Source organism: Trichoderma harzianum (assembly GCF_003025095.1).
Source record: "Trichoderma harzianum CBS 226.95 unplaced genomic scaffold M431scaffold_5, whole genome shotgun sequence".
Lineage (NCBI taxonomy): Eukaryota > Fungi > Ascomycota > Sordariomycetes > Hypocreales > Hypocreaceae > Trichoderma > Trichoderma harzianum.
The window spans coordinates 2,455,620-2,473,624 of NW_020209253.1; the positions used below are offsets into that span (position 1 = coordinate 2,455,620).

General features: G+C 49.9%; 7 protein-coding genes and 1 non-coding gene across 8 annotated transcripts; 2 read left to right on the plus strand and 6 right to left on the minus strand.

The window, feature by feature from the left end:
- Positions 1–71: 71 nt before the first annotated feature.
- Positions 72–1,349, minus strand: M431DRAFT_417879 (hypothetical protein). Its single transcript, XM_024914995.1, has one exon. The coding sequence runs from the start codon at positions 1,258–1,260 to the stop codon at positions 163–165; it is 1,098 nt and encodes a 365-aa protein (XP_024775794.1). The 5' UTR covers positions 1,261–1,349; the 3' UTR covers positions 72–162.
- A 373-nt stretch (positions 1,350–1,722) lies between these two features.
- Positions 1,723–3,921, plus strand: M431DRAFT_114793 (hypothetical protein). The gene is made up of 3 exons (XM_024911914.1): positions 1,723–2,427; positions 2,484–2,622; positions 2,743–3,921. Exons 1-3 carry the CDS (start codon positions 2,215–2,217, stop codon positions 3,696–3,698), a joined length of 1,308 nt encoding a protein of 435 aa, XP_024775795.1. The 5' UTR covers positions 1,723–2,214; the 3' UTR covers positions 3,699–3,921.
- Positions 3,922–3,974: 53 nt separating this feature from the next.
- Positions 3,975–7,841, minus strand: M431DRAFT_417954 (hypothetical protein). The gene is made up of 3 exons (XM_024914996.1): positions 7,343–7,841; positions 6,007–7,289; positions 3,975–5,921 (listed from the first exon to the last, which is right to left on the minus strand). The coding sequence occupies exons 1-3, from the start codon at positions 7,729–7,731 to the stop codon at positions 4,252–4,254; spliced, it is 3,342 nt and encodes a 1,113-aa protein (XP_024775796.1). The 5' UTR covers positions 7,732–7,841; the 3' UTR covers positions 3,975–4,251.
- A 153-nt stretch (positions 7,842–7,994) lies between these two features.
- On the minus strand, positions 7,995–8,981 carry M431DRAFT_418018 (hypothetical protein). The gene has a single exon (XM_024914997.1). It carries the CDS (start codon positions 8,754–8,756, stop codon positions 8,259–8,261), a length of 498 nt encoding a protein of 165 aa, XP_024775797.1. The 5' UTR covers positions 8,757–8,981; the 3' UTR covers positions 7,995–8,258.
- An 881-nt stretch (positions 8,982–9,862) lies between these two features.
- M431DRAFT_t81 lies at positions 9,863–9,944 on the minus strand. Its single transcript has one exon. It is a non-coding gene; the product is annotated as a tRNA-Glu (tRNA).
- Positions 9,945–10,571: 627 nt separating this feature from the next.
- Positions 10,572–11,447, minus strand: M431DRAFT_5020 (hypothetical protein; the record flags this gene model as incomplete). Its single annotated transcript, XM_024918081.1, has 1 exon — positions 10,572–11,447. The coding sequence occupies one exon, from the start codon at positions 11,445–11,447 to the stop codon at positions 10,572–10,574; it is 876 nt and encodes a 291-aa protein (XP_024775798.1).
- A 1,007-nt stretch (positions 11,448–12,454) lies between these two features.
- On the plus strand, positions 12,455–13,393 carry M431DRAFT_519674 (hypothetical protein; the record flags this gene model as incomplete). Its single annotated transcript, XM_024920396.1, has 6 exons — positions 12,455–12,495; positions 12,549–12,625; positions 12,682–12,738; positions 12,793–12,906; positions 12,972–13,080; positions 13,133–13,393. 6 exons carry the CDS (start codon positions 12,455–12,457, stop codon positions 13,257–13,259), a joined length of 525 nt encoding a protein of 174 aa, XP_024775799.1. The 3' UTR covers positions 13,260–13,393.
- A 2,008-nt stretch (positions 13,394–15,401) lies between these two features.
- On the minus strand, positions 15,402–17,648 carry M431DRAFT_494556 (hypothetical protein; the record flags this gene model as incomplete). Its single annotated transcript, XM_024917263.1, has 7 exons — positions 15,402–15,859; positions 15,930–16,188; positions 16,250–16,657; positions 16,715–16,766; positions 16,824–17,235; positions 17,293–17,422; positions 17,502–17,648. The coding sequence occupies 7 exons, from the start codon at positions 17,646–17,648 to the stop codon at positions 15,402–15,404; spliced, it is 1,866 nt and encodes a 621-aa protein (XP_024775800.1).
- Between the last annotated feature and the right edge of the window lie 357 nt (positions 17,649–18,005).

The window sequence follows — 18,005 nt, forward strand, 5'->3', positions numbered from 1 at the left end:
TCCACTCTCCTGACTCCTTTGTTTCGAGCTTTGTGTTTTTCTATACCCATGGAATTTGGACATGTACAAATAGTACTGCATATTTTGAGCTGCATAGTGTAATTAAATTAGGAATCACATATAGATCCTGGCGTTATCTAATAGAAGCATGAATCACTCACATCACTGCGTATCGTCGGGAGGCCGATCCCACGATTTCCGATTGGCCTCTTTTCGTGTAGTTGCTCCGAAATCTCGTCCAACAAACTGAATAACCCAGTCTTTGACGAGTCGTGTCTTTTCCCGTTGAGGATGCTTCGCAGCCGTTCGTCTGGCAATGTCTTTATTATCATAGTAGCCGCCCCCTTCGCTCCGCCACAGGAGGCTCACTCGCGTCAAGTTCTTGCGCAGACTCTGGCCGTAGACCTTGCCGCGAAAAACATGGAGTGCAACATTTTCCATTAACACAACGTCTTGTCGGCGGAGCTTGCTCACTTGGCTGGTCGAGACCTGGTCGTTGGATAGCCAAAAGGTTACGGCAAAACCCGATTTGGTGTCATCACCAACGAGGACTTCAACCAGCGAGAGAGTTGTTCCCCAACGCGTCGTGACAGTCCGAGGCTGGGCGATGGAGATGACGGCAACAATTAAATTGAGCGTCACTGTCTGGGGGCTCAGGGCGAGGATGCGAGCTGCTGAAGGGACGTCTTCCAAGTCTGAGAGGTGTGATGGCACAGGCGTTGGTAGTGAACGGGTGGGGTCTTGCAGGGAAGCTTCGTTTGAAGAGGTCGTGGTGAATGAAGCTGTGGTGTCTTCATTCGTGTTCAAGCTGAAGCTGCCTAGTTGACTGGATGGTATCAAGTTGTGAGCGGCCAACGACTCTTCAACAAACTGGGTAAGAAGCGTTCCTCCATCATCGCCACGGTCAAAGGATTGTGTGTCATCTCTAGGGAGAGCATCCGCCGTGGTGAAGAAGTCGCGATGAGCTTGAAAGGAGATGTCTAGGATGCTGTGATTTTGGCTCAGGCCAGTGTGAAGAGGACGACGATTGAGCGGCACAGACCGCCAAACGGCGTGTGTTTGTGATGCAATTTCAGCGCCCGAGCTCGTGTCTGTGTGTTTCCGCAGTTTGTGCTTGCCGTGGTCTAGAGGGCCAAATAAGGTATGAAATGGCTCCTCAAAGCTGTTGAGAGTACAGGATTGGGAGTTCACGGAGGCTGGAGACGGGGCTCCGACGAAGAGGATGAGGCTCGGCGACGGCGTTGGTGCTGGTGCAGGCATATCTCTTGGTAAATGAGACTGCAAAAATAATTTGCTGTTGCACTATCCCCTTGATATCCGTGTTTATATGTCCCAGCTTGAGGCTCTCTCTCTCTTACTGCGATGCTGTTGAACCAACCAACCGCCTCCACAAAACACCACTGTCACGCCCCGGATTTAGTATGTGGTCATTTACTGTTCATGTAACCCGCACACGTGAACGGTTTGAGGTATTGGTCGGCCGCTCTGTAAGGTTCTGATGCAATAAGATGCTACTCATTTGGCATTGATACGTGGTACTTCGTAGCTGGGTTTTTAGAAGTTGGCGTGAAGGTGTTCAAAAGCTTCAAAGACAACAAAACTCTCTCCACTTCACGTGTCCCCCAAACCCCGTTATTACTAAGGCACCTAAGGCACTTCTCCATTAGTACTGACAATGAAGCTGAGATTTGCACTAGTCAGCACCTAACGGTATCAGCCGTCGCCATAACGCCACTATAATCGAATCGGCTTTCAGAATATCTGCCAGCGTGTTTGTCTGGCCCCCGATTCAGGTACCAGCATCTCCAATCGCCTTTGCCGAGGCTCAATCTCCACCCGAACCCCGAAAACCCAGCCAGCCGAGCAGAGCCCATAAGGAGCATCTTGCATGCGGCCTGCCGTTTGCTTCTGAAAGAATGGAGCTGAGGCTACCCAGGACTGTTCCATTCACGAAGCCAGGTTGCTAAGATTCAGCGATAAAACTTGCAGAGTCTGACTGAGTTGGCGACTCCCATATAGACCAAGTAGTATCGTGGCAATCCCTCACCTATCCTGGTACTCCGACGCGATACAAACGGCCTCTCACTCACTCTTCCTCTCTGCTAATTCAAATAGCACAGCTGCCACCAAGATTCCCCTCTCCCTTGTGCCTTATAATTACTAGAATCCATATCCTGTATATACACACGTATACATACATAGAGCGACATCACCATGGCTTCCTCCTCATCACCCTCATCCCCCGTCTTCGACATCCGCGAGCACACCGTCCAGGCATCGCACATACGGGAATACCCTCGCGCAACCGCAGTCTCGCAAGACGAACCGTTTCTGCTCAACGTAAAGCAATATACTCCCCGGCACGGCGACCCTCCGCGCAAAGGCGACATCACCATCGTGGGCAGTCATGCAAATGGCTTTCCAAAGGTCCGTCCCTCTCTCACCCTCGAGATGTCATGACGATGAGTGCTAATCGAGACCAGGAACTCTATGAGCCTCTCTATGAGGAATTCTTGAAAGAACTGGAAAAGCAGGGCCTTCGGTTGCGTGCCATCTGGATCACTGACGCCGCTCACCAGGGCCAAAGCGGCATTCTCAATGCGGCCAACCTGGGCAATGACCGTACGTCTCTCTCGTCTCTCATTCTTCATCTCACCTCACCCTACCCCCCCTCTCATATCCTTCACCTTACAATATACATGTAATAAATAAACAAATATACTAACCAGTGTTAAAACACAGCCAACTGGCTCGACTACGCCCGCGACATCCTCCACGTCATCAACACCTTCCGCATGCCCCGGCCCATCATCGCCATGGGCCACTCCTTTGGCGCAAACGCCCTCACAAACGTCGCCCTCATGCACCCGCGCCTCTTCACCGGCATCGTCATGCTCGACCCCGTCATCGCCCGCTTCACCGCCCCCAAGAAGCTCCCCAGCTCGCCCGAGACGTACAGCCGGCCGGCCTCCCTCAGCGCCACCCGCCGCGAAGTCTGGCCGTCCCGCGCCGCTGCCGCAGCGGCATTCCGCTCTAAACCGTTCTATCAGGCCTGGGATCCTCGTGTGCTTGATCTCTTTATCCGGTACGGCCTACGTGAGGTCTCGGCTCCGTCTACTTCTTCTCAGCAAGACGAATCCCAGACCCCTGTTCGCCTTACCACAACCAAGCACCAGGAGGTCTTCACTTTTATTCGTCCCCTTTGGCCTGCCATTGACCCCGTCAGCAAACTCATCACTCACCCTTCCCGCAAGGCCCCCGACCACGACTTCGACCCAGACACTCCCCCCATCTTCCCCTTCTACCGCTCCGAGGGCAACAACACCGCAGCCCGCCTCCCCCACCTCCGCCCCCCAGTCCTCTACATCTTCGGCGCCACAAGCGACGTCTCCCTCCCCCATCTCATCCGCGAAAAGCTCGAAAAGACAGGCACCGGCGTCGGAGGCAGCGGAGGCGCCAAAGCCGGCCGCGTAAAAGAAGTCACGCACCCCAAAAGCGGCCACCTCGTGCCCCTAGAGGAGCCCGTCTTCTGCGCAAAGGCTGCCGCCGAGTGGGCCAAGATAGAAATGGACAAGTGGTGGGAGGAAGAGAAAGAGTATGAGGAGTGGGCGAAGAAGCCATTGGAGAAGAAATCGACGTTGGACGATGAGTTTATGAAGCGCCTTGTGCCGAATCGTAAGACGAAAGCGAACTTGTAGAGTAGACAGGTCTTTTCTGGGCTTCTTTCTTTTGTTGATTTGGTAGCATATATTTGTTTGGATAGAGGCTCTTCTTTTTCTTCTCTTTTTGCATTGTACAAACTCGATGCAGTAAATAGCCCAAATCTGGCATTGAGAGTACATATCCATTGGCAATCAGGATTTGCTGTCCTATTTGATGATAACACGCCGGCAATCCGATTCATACATAATGACCATCAATGAATTAGAAATTATGATATATTTGATGTAAATCTATAAAGCATCATCCCGTGTGAACAATATGCTCGCCCTTCATTCACGCGTAAAGACTATTCTACTACAGGGAAACGTAATACAAATATTTCCAATCAATATGCTTCAATATCTAACTAGCCGTCACAAAAGACATCTGCTGCCATTCTAGGTGCCGCTTTTCAAAAATACGCTTGCATTCAATTTCTTTTAAAAAGCTGCTGAATATCCAATACTAAGCTAAGCTATGCCGTGTATAAGCTTATCAAAGACAATCTCAGCTTATCCTAAATTTGCCGTCGCCATAAAACACAATCGCTCAAATATAATACATACTATCCCTGAGATTGGCATGCACCTGTCTCCCTGCCGTGCCAGCTCCGGCCCCGGATATCGTCGACACACTCTCCGTATCATCGCCAGCTCCGTAATGCTCAGGGCGGTGTTGGCGAGCCCGTTCACAGACAATGTCCGCATAATACGCCGGCGGACAGATGCTGACGGCCTTGGTGGCGCGGCCAAAGAGGTAGCACAGCTCGTGCGTCAGACGCTCCAGCTCGTCGGTCGCCTTGTCACCGAACTTAGCGCGGAAGATTTCGTCGAGAAGAACGGTATAGTGGGCTGGCCGAGCGGTGCCTTGAAGGGCTTCGTGGGCTGTCATGAAGAAGTCCCAGTACCTTGCCTGGGTCACGCCCCGATCCACAACCGTTCCATTGATGGTGTTGCCGGACTTGGACATGTCATCTGCTGAAGTAGGGTAAAAGCGAGTCTGGTGCCGCTTCACCGCGACCAAAATTGTGAGCTTTGGCTGGGGTTGGGTGGGAGGATACTTCTTGCGGCAGGCCTCTCTGATGATTGGGAGCTCGTTGTCGAGCACCTGGGAGAATTGACTCTCGGAGACGCCGTCTCGGTAGATGACGATGTTTTCTGGATATTTGTTTCCATTGTGCTTGCTCCAGGTATCTAGCCGTATCATAAATGCATCTAGTAGTTTGTCGCTGAGCATCTCCTGCCTTGGAGGTTGCTCCCACGCTATCGCAGGCCATTGGGCGAGATCTCTGTCGATGCTGGATACGAATCCCGCCAGACTGGGAGTATCGCTGCTTTTCCTCTGGCTCATGTTGGTTGGGTGAGTAACATCGTAGCCAACAATCATGGCTTTGCCATCACTCAGAATGCCAAAATCGTCTCGTAGCTTGTGGTTGGTGCCACCGGCCTTCAGATTGATCTTGAGCCCAACGTTGGCAAAATAGGCTGGAGCTGCCTTTGCAAACTGCTGGGCCACTACGCAACTCGTATGAATTCCATACGTACAGTCGCCCAGCGTCTTGATCTTGCTATATAAGCCGGTGGAGTCCTTTTCGGGAAGGATGATGACGAAGAGCTGGACATCATTCTTTTTCAGCCAGTCAAAGACATTCTCGAGATTCGAGGGATCGGCCACCTCCCGAAATGGATCCATGGGATTTTTGTTGATGTTGATGCCCATGCTAACCAGCCATTCTCCGTAACTTAACACCACCGATTTATCGACGGCCCTCCTGCGCTGATGATCTGCCATGAGATTGACCCAAGTCCAGCGCTCAATCCTCTTGCCTGCCTTGACGACCTTGACTGACCTCATGTTCCATTGGCCCTTAGATGGAGCTACGTCAGCCCTCTTACCATTGGCAATATAGCTCACCATCGGCGCATTGAGAATTCTTCCCTGTACGGTCAGCAACCTCTTGTCGACAGAGAGACCGAATTTGTCTAGTTCGTTGTCGTCAAGATTGAGAGCCTGACGGCTAGCCGCGCTAATCGACAGAGCATTGGAATATGGCGAGCGGCATGCAAATTCAAGCATTGCCGTTGTCTCTTCCATGGTGAGAGTGGCTTTGATCGCCTGTCCAGGCTGAATCTCCACCATCTCGGCCGGAATGTAAGTGAAGGGATTTTGGTCAGTGCCCATGTCGATCAGCGGATAATCTTTCAGTATAATGTTAAAGCCTTCGACTCATGTTAGGCCTAATCTCTTGAAAACAAACGAATACCGAAAAGAAAAAGAGAGAGAAAAGGGGGAAAGAAAGCTTACTCTGTTTGAAATAGTCAAAGACTGAGATGTATCGGCCTCCTCCTCCTTCCGTGTTCTGCCAAAACTGGACATTTTTTGGTCCCGCATACTCCCAATCACGGTCAAACTTTGGTGGATTGGCAATACCACGGCTCTTTTTGCCTACATCCCAAACATTGGCCAACCCCTGTATGGCCTTGGATCGACGAATTGTTTTGCCTGTGGCGAGAATCATGGTTCTCCAAGCACGCGCTTTGGGCAGGAATTTACCAAAGGCCCTAAGCTTCTTCATGGCTTGGTAGTCGGTCTTTGGAGCAGCCCTCAAGCCTAGGTTGTCGAGTATGTCTGTCAATGAGCCTGACAGCCTAAAGACACCGTGTGTCACGTTGACGTTTAGCAGGATGCGGCCTGTTCCCAGACGTGTAGATTGGAAATAGCCGCGGGCGGCTGACAGGGCATGCCAGTTATGGGTGAGCTTTTCGATAACCTTGTCGTCGCCAAAGGGGAAGAAACGGTGTGACCCAATGGTACCGGTTTTGTCAAAATCGCTCCTTGGCCCGTGACCCAAAATGGTGTTGAGAGCATCGACGGCTTCGGGGAAGCGTGGGAAGGCGACGTCTTCGTTAGCAACCGGCTCGTCACCCGAGGACGTCAAATACTTCTTCATGCTTCCCACATCAATCTCAGTGGGGCCGTGAAAATGGACACTATAGGTTTCCAAGACCTCATCATCTCCCTGATCTTTGGGAATCTGGATGATCATGGGGTTTTCAGGGAGGTTGACTTTTTTGAGCGTAATGATCTGGCTCTTGAACTCCGAGGCAGCGACAAAAGTCTTGTCTTGCTCCAAAAGCTTTGCAAGGGTCTCCTTGATAACGAGAAAAAGTTCCCTGCCCCTGACCTCCTGTTCAGTTTCCTGTGTCCCCTCTGTGCTGGGAGCTGGCCTTGAGGAGGCTTTGCCGCCACGTTTGGATGCCTTCTTCGGAGCTGCCGACTTGGTCACCTTCTTCTTGACCTCAATGGTATACTTGAAGAAAGAATCACGGGTGACATTGACCTTGAAGTAATTTGCCCAAAGAACGACGGGTCTGCCCTGTGAGCCGAACGCTGGCCTGGCAGGGAGCCGGTCGTTCATTAGAGGCGGAGGCTTGGGGCCAACATTGCCGCCTCCTCTTTTTTTGCCTTTAACACTCATGCCCGCCATCTGAGAGGTGATGGATGCAAGCGAGGCGGATTGTCGTGAGACAATCTGGGTCTCGAGTTGAGCGACTTCAGCATTTGGAGTTGGAATCGCACCGCCGTAGCTACAGGATGGGTTAGGCAAATGTTGACAATGATCCGAAAGATAAAGACTCACCCAAAGGCCCTGGAAATACCGGGAGAGACATCACGCCCCCGGCCCCGACCTCGACCGCCGCCTCGTGAACCATCTCCCCGGAAGCCGCTGAAGCTACCACGATAACCACCGCGTTCTCCTCCTCCCCGATCGTAGCCTCCTCTGCCACGGCCTCCACCGTAATCTCCACGATCGTAACCTCCCCGGCCGCGGCCTCCGCCGTAGTCTCCGCGATCAAAGCCTCCTCTTCCTCGGCCACCACCCCGGTCGCCGCCACCGCCTCGGTCACCGCCGCCTCGACCCCGATCGCCGCCCCGGCCCCTATCACCACCTCGGCCGCCACCCCGTCCTCGATCGCCACCCCGGCCCCGGTCGCCGCCGCGGTTGCCGCGGTTGCCTCTGTCAGCCATGAGAAAGCTCTACGCGACTTGAAGGAAGCAAGATGTATATCAAAGATGTGTGTAAGTGATATATATCAGGGATAAAGCAAAAGCGCTGCGATGAGAATAAAGATATCAAAATATTGAAGTAAAAAGCGAGGGTATAGATAGTCTGGCAAAGAGTGAAAGCAATTGATGGCTGAGCAAAAGACGGTATGTGAGCACAAACAAAGGACAGAAAAGCAGATAAATGGGTCGCTCTGGAAATGTCAAGCGCAAGAGGGGCGTGCTTGACCAATCAATCAAGAAGAGCAAACGGCCAATGCAACAAGTCGTGATGCGTTGCAGCTACCTTAAGCTGCCCGAACTGCGCAGCAGCTCTATTGCCGTGAGTCTGAAAAGAGACTCGATGGGTTGGGAGGGTTGAGGTTTGACTTTGGGAGGCGAGGAATGACGCCAGTCCAAGAGCTCCCCACAGGGTCTTTTAAGAGGGGCCTTATCGGGGTTCTGCGGGGTGAAAATACAGGTGCCGTGTCAGCCAGAGGTCTGAGAGCTTCTCATGCAAGATATCGCATGCCTGCAGCTCCTTGTTGGTTGTGTCGTTTGCTGGTCGGCCGTGAATTTTGCGTATTGCCTTGCACTGAAATCTGCACGCTGCTTCGCCGGGATCTGGCTATGCACCTACACGCTGCAGTTGGGCAATGCGTGTTTGTTTGTAGGCAGATAGTGGTCAATGTGAATGGAGACGAAGAGGCAGATGGATAGCTAGGTAGATATCCAGCCTTGTATGGCTGTTGAATGGCAAAAAACACCTGAGAACGAACATGTAATGCGTTGATGTAAAGATTTATGAGATCCCCCGTGTCAACGCAGCCATCAACACACCATATATATCTGCAGCTGAGATGCCCATCTTCATTGATGCACACCCACTCCCAACATCGGACGGACAGCATCAGCCAAACAAAATCTTTTCCCTCCCACCCTTGCGCAGCCGCTGGCCTCCGACATGGGACTCGTTGCCATTGTCGGCCTCCCAAAGAGTCACCGTCCATTATTCCCGCTGTCCGCCCGCGCAGGTCGAGGCTGATTCGCTCCAAGCAAGAGAAGTGACAGGGCGCCTCTTTTTCTGCCTGGGCTGGGCACCATCTGCGGCATTCTGCAGCATCTGCACCCGCTCCGTCATCGCCGATTGAGAGGTTCAGCCTCACATTTCGCGACACCTAGCTAGGCCAGGAGGAGGGGGCCTGCATTCTGAGAATTGACATGCGGCCGTCGGTTGCACCCGCACTTCACGCCACCTCACGGCGCGTCAGGCCATGGAAGCTTGAATGTTGATGTTGTGCCTGTCGAGAGCCTGATGGATGCGGCATCGTCATCAAGGCGGGCCTCAGACCTCTGTCCCAGCACGTGGCCCATCAGCCTGCAGTTGTCGAGAATAATGGTTGTGATGTGCTGTTTTCTTCATTTGGCTGGTATCCTTGAGCCCATTGAGTCTGGTGTCTGCTAGAAATTGTGGTTACGGAACGGTCTTGTTCTCTTCTCTTCATCACAGAGTTGCATATTGTATGTAGCGTTGCATGCAGAGTACATTACATTACATGTATGCAGAAGTAGGCATTCACCTTTGCCACTCCGGAGTACCATTTCTCTCACCTATTAATGTACATCTTGACGCCCAACCTGCTGGCATCTTGGGGTATGTATTTTGTACCTATGGAGTAGATCTACCGTATAGCCAGTAGGCGTTGATTCCCTTATGCAGCACTCTCAGATACGCATCCTTTGTGTTGACCTGTGTCTTCGGAGCATCCCTCCGTGCTGTCATTCATTCGTCCGCTTATTTACAGCGGGCGTTGTCACACTGCGCACATCAGTGGTGTAGATTATCTTCATCCTTGGCATCTACAGCTCTGTATCGCGTACAGAGCATCTGCGCGACCATGACTCTATGTTTCTAATATCCTCATGTAATTTTCGTAGGCGTCTTCACGGTTTCTTGTTAGAGAAGCTGCTAATCAACTTGTGCAGCCTTAGGATAAGCTACACCACAGACAGTTTCACCTGACACTGAAAAGTAACAAAAAGACAAACACAAAGTAAAACGTGAAAAAAAAAAAAAATTGAAAATGGTCAAAACATTGGCAAAAAATGAAATCAATTCCGGCGCCGGGAGTCGAACCCGGATCGCCGCGGGACTTTCTAGTGAAAGCGCGGTATGCTAGCCACTACACCACGTCGGATATGCTTGTTTGATGCATAAAAACGGACTAAATTTAGTTTATATAACGCTGATTGGCGTACGGTGAAAGGTTGAATCCGCTGTTGTTTGCGCAAACAGACGCCTTGGTGATATATAAGAGGACGAAACTTGCTCTTGGTCTTATGTTTACTAGCGGGTTGAACATACTGCGTATAGGCCGCCTGAGACCAGTGATGGTTAGCGTTTGACGATGTACTTCATCATGGTTCAGATGTGGCAAATGGCCCCTCATTGACATTGCAATTCACTTCAGCAACAAGTCTATGCGCAGATATAGTAGGTACCTACATGGCCATGGCATTGTAAATTTATCTAAATAAATGCGAAATTGAAAGACAAATGTGAACTTTCTTACTATTCATGACAGGAGTTGAGGTCAACATAGTCAGTGGTGAGTTGCGCATGAACGCACTTCCTGTATGATGTAAATCATGCTTCGGTGGGGAGATACATATTTGAGTAAATACTCCTATTGAGCCTGTGATTAATATGTTGCATACATGAACTCACAGCCTCTTGTACAGCCACACAGGTCCACTTGATGATAAGTAGGCATATCTCCAAGCAATGGAATCAAGTCACTCAGTCTTTCAGAGTACATGTATGCTTATCCTCCCAAGACTTCACGATGCCTCTTGACAAAGTCCTCCACCGTCTCTGGGCGACGTCCAGTAATCTTCTCCACGACATCGTTTGTCCCATCCATAAGCCCCTTCTCATGCATCGGGACAATACCCTGAACATGCTGAGACAGGTACGGTATGTCCTGGCCCGCCACTTCCCGAACCCACTCCTCTCCAGAGATTTGCTCGTAGCGAACCTCTTTGCCGAGAGTCTTGCTGACAATCTCGGCGATCTCAGGCGGCGTCAGCTCCACAGGCCCGAGGAGTCGATAACTCTTTCCCACATGAGACCAAGGGTCGGCAAGGATCTCGGTGATGACAGCCCCTTGATCCTCGCATGAAATCGGGGCAAAGCGACCATTTGGTCCAAACGGAACCGCATAACGTCCCTGCCGAATCATGTTTTGCATAACGGTCAACCACTCATTGAAAGCTGTTGGCTGAAGATGGGTCACCGGAATAGGTGCCCAGTCAAAGACTCGCTCCGCAAGCCAGTGATGCATGGCCGAGTCGCTGGTGGCATCCGGACGGGACGTCCGCTGCGAAATGTTCAGAATGAATTCAGCCTTGGCTTCGATAGCTGCCATGGAGTAGTTTGCTGTCGCTTCCACGAGGCCGGGTTGCATAGGGTAAACGAAGTAGGCGCGCTTGACTCCCTCAAACGCACGTCGTACAGAGCGGAGGTCGAGATAGTCACCGACAAAGATTTCGGCGCCCATGTCTGAGAGTTTGCGAGCACGCTCGTCGTCTTTGTGGACCATGGCACGGACAGGATAGCCTCTTTCAAGAAGCATCCTGGTAGCAATGCTACCGGTGCGACCTGCGGCACCGGCAATGAGGATCTTGGGCTTGTCTGACATGATTCTTTTATGTATCTGATGTATTAAACTGATGAAGGATGTGCTCTTCATGTTCTTGCAGCCCTGAGGCTCTTGTTATATAGAAACATCAACTGCTATGTGGTCTAAAAAGATTCCTCATGCTCATTGTAAAACAATACGCATAGGCTATCCGAGTTTACAGTCGGGTATTCGAATTATAGACTACCAGGGGACCATAAACCCATAAAGAGATGATGATGCAAAATGTACAGGAATCATTCAGTGATTAGTATAAAATAGTATGGTGACCATGAAGGAGCAGAATCCAGGATTCGGAAGTTACCGAAGTCGTACAATGCACAATACAATCACAGGCAATGTTGCATAGCATATACAACCTAATGGAAGATTTACGATCAAGACGATATACTCATTCTCCGAGAACAACATTATCATCTCTGCCGTTTCAGTATGCTCTTCTTCTTCGATTCGGGGGATTATGACAAGTCATCCCAAGATCTGTACGCTGAGACTAAAACAGCCTACAATTCTCCTTTTTAAATCTGTAAATCTTTCACAATGGCTTTTGTTTTTTTCCTTCCATTTTACAAAATAATTTGCTGAGCTGCGAGTCATACACGAACATTGATCTACTGGTGGATATTGTTCGCTATAGATACAGTCTGATCGATCCGCCAGGGCACCATTTCCCGGTTTCGGTTAGATCCAAAGTGAACAGTTGACTTAGCAGTGAAGCCCAGTATTAGTCGAAAGCATGTTGCACGTTGATTGCCGGCGCTCTGAGACGATGATACATTCCTTAAACGTTTCTTGTGAATATGGGAGCATAATATCTCGGGAATCCGAAGTGATACCCGGCTGGAAGGTGTATAGAATGATTAGATATCTTCTCAGGGGCAGTTGAAAGCGACAAACTCGAGATATATAAAGCCTTGACGGAATCTCTCAGAGATACGAGTATATACAGCTGCATCAGTAGTCGAGCAACAGTATATTACTCATTCTATCACATACAAGATTAAAAAATGGCTGAATCTCTGGTTGACGAAATTCTTGAGCGAAACAAGTATGAGATACCTACATTTTCGTCGTGCATACCTGCTAAACGCTTGACCACAGAAACTTTGCCGTGGCCCATAGGCCATACAGATTCTTCTCTGAAAGCCAAGGCCAAAAGAGACCGTCGATACTCATAAGTAAAGTCCATGTGATGCAATTGTTGACAATGCCTCGTGGCTGACCTGAACTCAAGTAACTTGTCTCGACCTAAGATGTAACCCTGAAGAGTTCTTCAGTCTTCTACCAGGCGGTACAGTCTATTTCCGAAATCACACTCTCTACTTTGTCGCTGACGTACACATAGATGCTGCAATCTTACGCGTCGGGGGTGGTAGAGTTGCCCCGCTCATCGCCCAAATAATTTCCTTGGACTGCTTCCTCGGCAGCCTCAAAGAGATAATGGTGATTCATCACACAGGTACGGAGGACATATGTTTGCATTGGGTACGAGCTAACCTGCTATTGATGCTTTGTATAATACAGATTGCGGAGCTACTCACATGACTGAGAAGAGGATTCACGACCACGTTTTGAAGGAAGACGGAGTTACCATCGAGGATGCGACACAGCTGGTGCTTCCGTTCATTACTGAGTGAGTTTCCATCAAGTATCGGTCGGAAATAGCAGTAAGCTAATTCTCACAGCCTGGAGCAAAGCGTTCGGGACGATGTCAAATTATTGAAAACATCGAGAATCATTCGTCGTGAGCTGAGGGACCATGCGAGCGGCTATCTTTACGACGTCAAGTCTGGACTTGTCCGGCGCGTCTAGAAGTTATTCTTTAGGCGTAGAATAATGATTTCATGGGAAGAGATGAAAAGCACTAGCTCTGCATATGGCGACATGACGTCCCCTCCGTTCACAAGATGTTATTCTCTCAAACCTTGAGCTAGTTGGGAATCCGTATGACATATAAATTTTATACACAAACTTAAAATGACCATTACAATTCAAGAGGGCCAAGGAGCGGGAGCAAAATTGCAACCTGGAAAGCAACGACATGCGTGTTCTCCAGTCGGTCGTGCTCCAGGTGCGGTGGATGGATACCTGAAGCTCGCCATACAGAACTGAGCTTCGTCCAAGCACCAATGAATTAGTACAATAATCATCCATTTATCTTGACAATCTTTCCCATATATATTTAGGTACCTACAAAAAATCCCTCGGTGGATTCCTACAAACCTTCTAGATTTCAGGTACCTACATAGTAAGATATAGTTTTGGAAGCCTGCGCAAGAAAAACGCTATCTCATCATACTTTGAACAATGATGGCGGTGCAAACGCAAGGAGAGAAAAATCTTGATCTGTCCAACTTCCCATAAGTCATAGTACAAAGTATAAGCTGGCGGCTACATGGATCCCATCCCATTATAAAATGCCCCCCATTCCCCCTCCTTCCTCCCATACTTTCCCCCTCGCCATCCAGACCAGACCAAGAACCTCGCTCCAACACCCTCCGCAACTGCACCGCCGTACATGTAGTTACCAAACCTGCCATTCCATGCTAACCACCTCACACAGGACACGTTGCGCCAACACAAGTCTCGGCTCCTGAATGTCAGTGATGAGCCGGTCTTCGTGACGAAAGCGAAGATGAAGACGAAGACGGAGGCAACGAGCAAAGGTCTCAACGGTGTTTCTTCTTCGCACCAGCAGACAAGCCGCCGAATGCAATGAAAAAAGAGAAAGAGAGGAAGCAGCTCCACCTGGAGGTAGTGTAATACCAGGGGCGTGAGAAGATGGATCAAAAATTGTGCCGGGGTACTAACCAGACCTGCTGATCATCCCAAGGTCTTAGTCGCCTCACGCAGGGCCTTGGCAATGTCAACACTCGTCCCGACCTCTTGAGCGTCAGTGATGAGCCGGCGAATGATGTGTGGTGGATGGAGAAAGGAGAAAAGAAGATAGAATCGGAGAAGAAGCGAAGGGGAATTTATACCACCGAGAAGCACGTGTTCGCTTAGTGAGTTGTGTCAAGCGAGGCTCTCGTCGTGGAAAGAGCGGCCATGACTAACGGAGAGCAGGTGCATACCCAGCGAACTGGGTAATTCGGAGAAGGAGCAATCTTTTTACGCGCGCAGTCTTTTTACACAGTCTTTTTTACGGAATCTTTTTTACGCAGCCCGGAGACTTTTTCCGCGGTATTTTGGCAACATCAGCGCCCATCTCGACACTGTAAATGTCAGTGATAAGCCAGCTTTTGGAGTTTCCAATGCATTCAAGTACAAGATACGATGCGTCTTGGTAAAGCGGAAATGAAAACAGCTTGAGAGAAGAGGAGAGCAAAATGCATCCCATCAAAAGGCATGTACATGCGTACCCAAAAAGAAGCTGATAACGCTCATGCCATGGAAAGAGTGACAGTAACCAGCTAACAGAAGGGCAGGCGTTGATTCAAGAAGGGGCAGAGGTCGATGGTATCGAATGCCCATTTGCAGGTCTATATATTGGCTAGGAAGTGCCTACCTAGTAGTATGTACCAGCAGCAAGCGAGATGCATGTCTTGAGGTACATGTATCGGGACGACATGGTCGTCTAGTTGGTAAGTACCAACCCCAGAACCCAGCATTGAGACTACATGTACATGTGCGGAGTACCGGTTGCGAGCACTGGAGGGCTATCCTGGGAAGTAGTTCGAAGAAATTTGAGCACCTTCAGGACGGAATGTGGGTGAGTTCTTTGTTCACCTTACTCACCCCTTGTATCTATTGGCTGCAGATCACGGCATGCCTTCTCACCTACAGGTACTCGACAGACATTAGGGAACCACGAGGTGCAGCGCCCACCTGCGTAGGACTGGGATACTGGAGATATGATCACGCCGGATGGTGGAGGAGGGTGCAACTGTTTGTGATTTTATATATAAGCTGTGAAGCTAAGAGATCCCATAAGATGCTATTTACAGGAAGATGCTACAACCGACTTGTTGCAATCCCTGCTGGTTTTAATACTACAAAATCCTCTATCACTGCAGTTCCATCCTCTAATGCTTGAAGTTGCTCTGGTGTACACGTCTGTGTTGCCAAATACGTATAGCACTGATTCTCAGGAGAGTGCTTCGGAATCTTGTTCTTAATGCCCCAGCTACTGATCGGACCCTTGGTGCTGTACTTGTCGTCAACTTTATTTCGACCTGTTGCAACGTCCTTTCCAAACATGCTGCGCTGGAAGATCTGGTAAACGGTCTCCGGCTGGTAAGCGGTTGCAGAATGACCGGCTTCGAAGACGCGCGAAAAGGACACGTTGCCGTGTTGGCGGACGACGCCGCCAATGTAAGAGGAGTTGGTGATGAGGTTAGCGTATCCGGCTTTTCGAAAGGTGGGCGCAGTAGGGAAATCCATAGACAGAGAGATGTTTTCCCCGCCGATCCCTAGGTCAGATGTTAGACGCTATATTAAGGAAGATCCAATGTAGAGAGGTGAGAGGTGCATGAGATTCACAATTGCATTGGTAGTCACGATCGCCGTAGATGAGAGCAACGTTGATACCACTACTAATGATATGCTCGAGCGAGGACATGTCCCGGATCACGACATCGCCGGTGAGTTGAAACATTGCTACCTGGTACGTGTTGTCATTGCTGGTGAAGTTGGTGCGGACCCCGAGGTCTTTTTGCACCCATGCTTGGTTGAAGTAGCCGTTGTAGTAGTTCGGGACGCTCGACACTATGTTGGGATACGTGATATCTTCATTAGATAGCTGTATACTAAAGTGTCAGACATTTGTCCCAAAAATGCAATGCTTGCGTAGAAATACTCACCATTGTATCTGTTATATATGTCCCTAGAACGACGTCTACGCACACCTCCGCCGCTGCTTGACATATTATATTCACCTTCGGATTGTTACCCTGCGACGTAGGGTCCAACTCCCTAGCGGCGGCCCTACACTGGTCTGCCAAGTCATAACAACCAACCTCGGGAGCGGTGATGTTGCCCATGACTTGGTCGTAGAGGTCTTTGCCATACGCCTTTATGCCGTAAGTGTTATTGTAAGCCTGATGAGGGTAGCCGATGGCACTGGCACGGATGTCGATGCAGCCGTTGCCGAGGCCCAGCGTGGCTAAGGGAAGGACAACGGCATTGGCAAGGGCATGCTTGTTTGCTGAGACTTGTTCGTTTTGATTGATAAAGTAGGAGAAGAAGCCTGCGCCCCAGATACCACCATACTGAAAGAATCACTGGTGAGAAACGAAATGTGTAAGAGACAATAGCTGGAGCCTTACCGATATACTCCAAAGAGATATTTCTTTGTTCTTGGTTTTGTATTCAGGGAACCTGTGCCCGTACTAGAATTGCATTGCCTGCTACCCATTCAAGATTCAAAACGCATACTCTTGGAACCAGATCTGGGCGAACTGCCACAGAGACCGAGCCGCTTGTGCCGTCGTGTTCTGCGTCGTGTCCAAGCCCCGCGAGTCCAGAGTTGCCGCCAGGACGGTAGCATTCGTTACTGGCAGCTCCTCACCTTTCTTCAGGGGCGTAAAAACTGGTCCACCGGCTTGGTCTGTCTTTAACACGTCCAATGTGCCGTTCACTAGGCGCGAGTAAGAGAAGCCTGTCCCTACAGGCTGCTCAATATACAGCATATTGACGTGGTTGTTCCATGAGAAAGGGTTCAGGGTCGTGCTATTGGAGTCACTACCGATGATGCAGGGGAAACCTGACATGGAGTCAAGGGCGGTATATCCAGGGCCACCGCCCAGATAGATAGAAGTGGGTGCATCTTCAGCATTATGACGAGCCTCTTACTATGTTCTCAGCGTCCGACAATGCTGTCCTTAGAAGGGAACAAGAAGCTTACCAAAGTACCAAAAGTAAAGGTTGATATCATAGTCGACATGAACATCTGGGATCTTGTTGAGAAGGTTCCGGGGCATACCAACATAGCCGCTCCAAGCCTTTACGCCCGGAGTGGTCTCGCATATCGAAGTCTTGAAGTCATTTTGTCAGCGCATGGCTTCCTCATTATGACCACCGTTGTGAATAACATGGCGAGATTGTATTACTTGCCTGCTTGTATGAAATAGTCGCTCCCGGCCACCGCTTTGAGAAGAATTCTGTTAAGCCCATAGGCTCCGGTGGGAAGTTTGATTGGGCGAAAGCCGAGTTAAAGCCCCAAAGGACAGCAACAAACCCGGCACATAGGAAAGGCCGCATTATAATAAATGTGTAAGCTGCTAATTATATTTATTGTAGCTTAACTGAACCGGAATGCACTTGTTGCACTACATATTGATTGAACTTTTTGAAGGGCACACTTGTTTATTGTTATGGTTTCTGCGTCTCTGTGAGATAGTAATGCGAATCTGTCGTAATTATAGATTGGTATGCTAGGATCCAAATCCAACTTGCTATATTCGGGTATACATTTCCAAATGCAGAAGAAGAAAAAACCGCGTGGCTATTGCGTATGCTTGCGCGTCTACAGTCGTCGTCTCGGCAGCCTCGGCATTCTCGTTCTCGCGCCGCGTTTCTTCCCTAAGCTGACCGAGGAGGCGGTGTTCAGTATTAAGG

Coding starts and splice junctions, on each gene's coding strand:
- M431DRAFT_114793 (XM_024911914.1), top strand. CDS start 2,215: ATGGCTTCCTCCTCATCACCCTCATCCCCCGTCTTCGACATCCGCGAG. Junction 2,428..2,483: donor ATGCAAATGGCTTTCCAAAG/GTCCGTCCCTCT, acceptor AATCGAGACCAG/GAACTCTATGAGCCTCTCTA. Junction 2,623..2,742: donor GGCCAACCTGGGCAATGACC/GTACGTCTCTCT, acceptor GTTAAAACACAG/CCAACTGGCTCGACTACGCC.
- M431DRAFT_417879 (XM_024914995.1), bottom strand. CDS start 1,260: ATGCCTGCACCAGCACCAACGCCGTCGCCGAGCCTCATCCTCTTCGTC.
- M431DRAFT_417954 (XM_024914996.1), bottom strand. CDS start 7,731: ATGGCTGACAGAGGCAACCGCGGCAACCGCGGCGGCGACCGGGGCCGG. Junction 7,290..7,342: donor GGTATTTCCAGGGCCTTTGG/GTGAGTCTTTAT, acceptor CCCATCCTGTAG/CTACGGCGGTGCGATTCCAA. Junction 5,922..6,006: donor CTTTGACTATTTCAAACAGA/GTAAGCTTTCTT, acceptor CATGAGTCGAAG/GCTTTAACATTATACTGAAA.
- M431DRAFT_418018 (XM_024914997.1), bottom strand. CDS start 8,756: ATGGACGGTGACTCTTTGGGAGGCCGACAATGGCAACGAGTCCCATGT.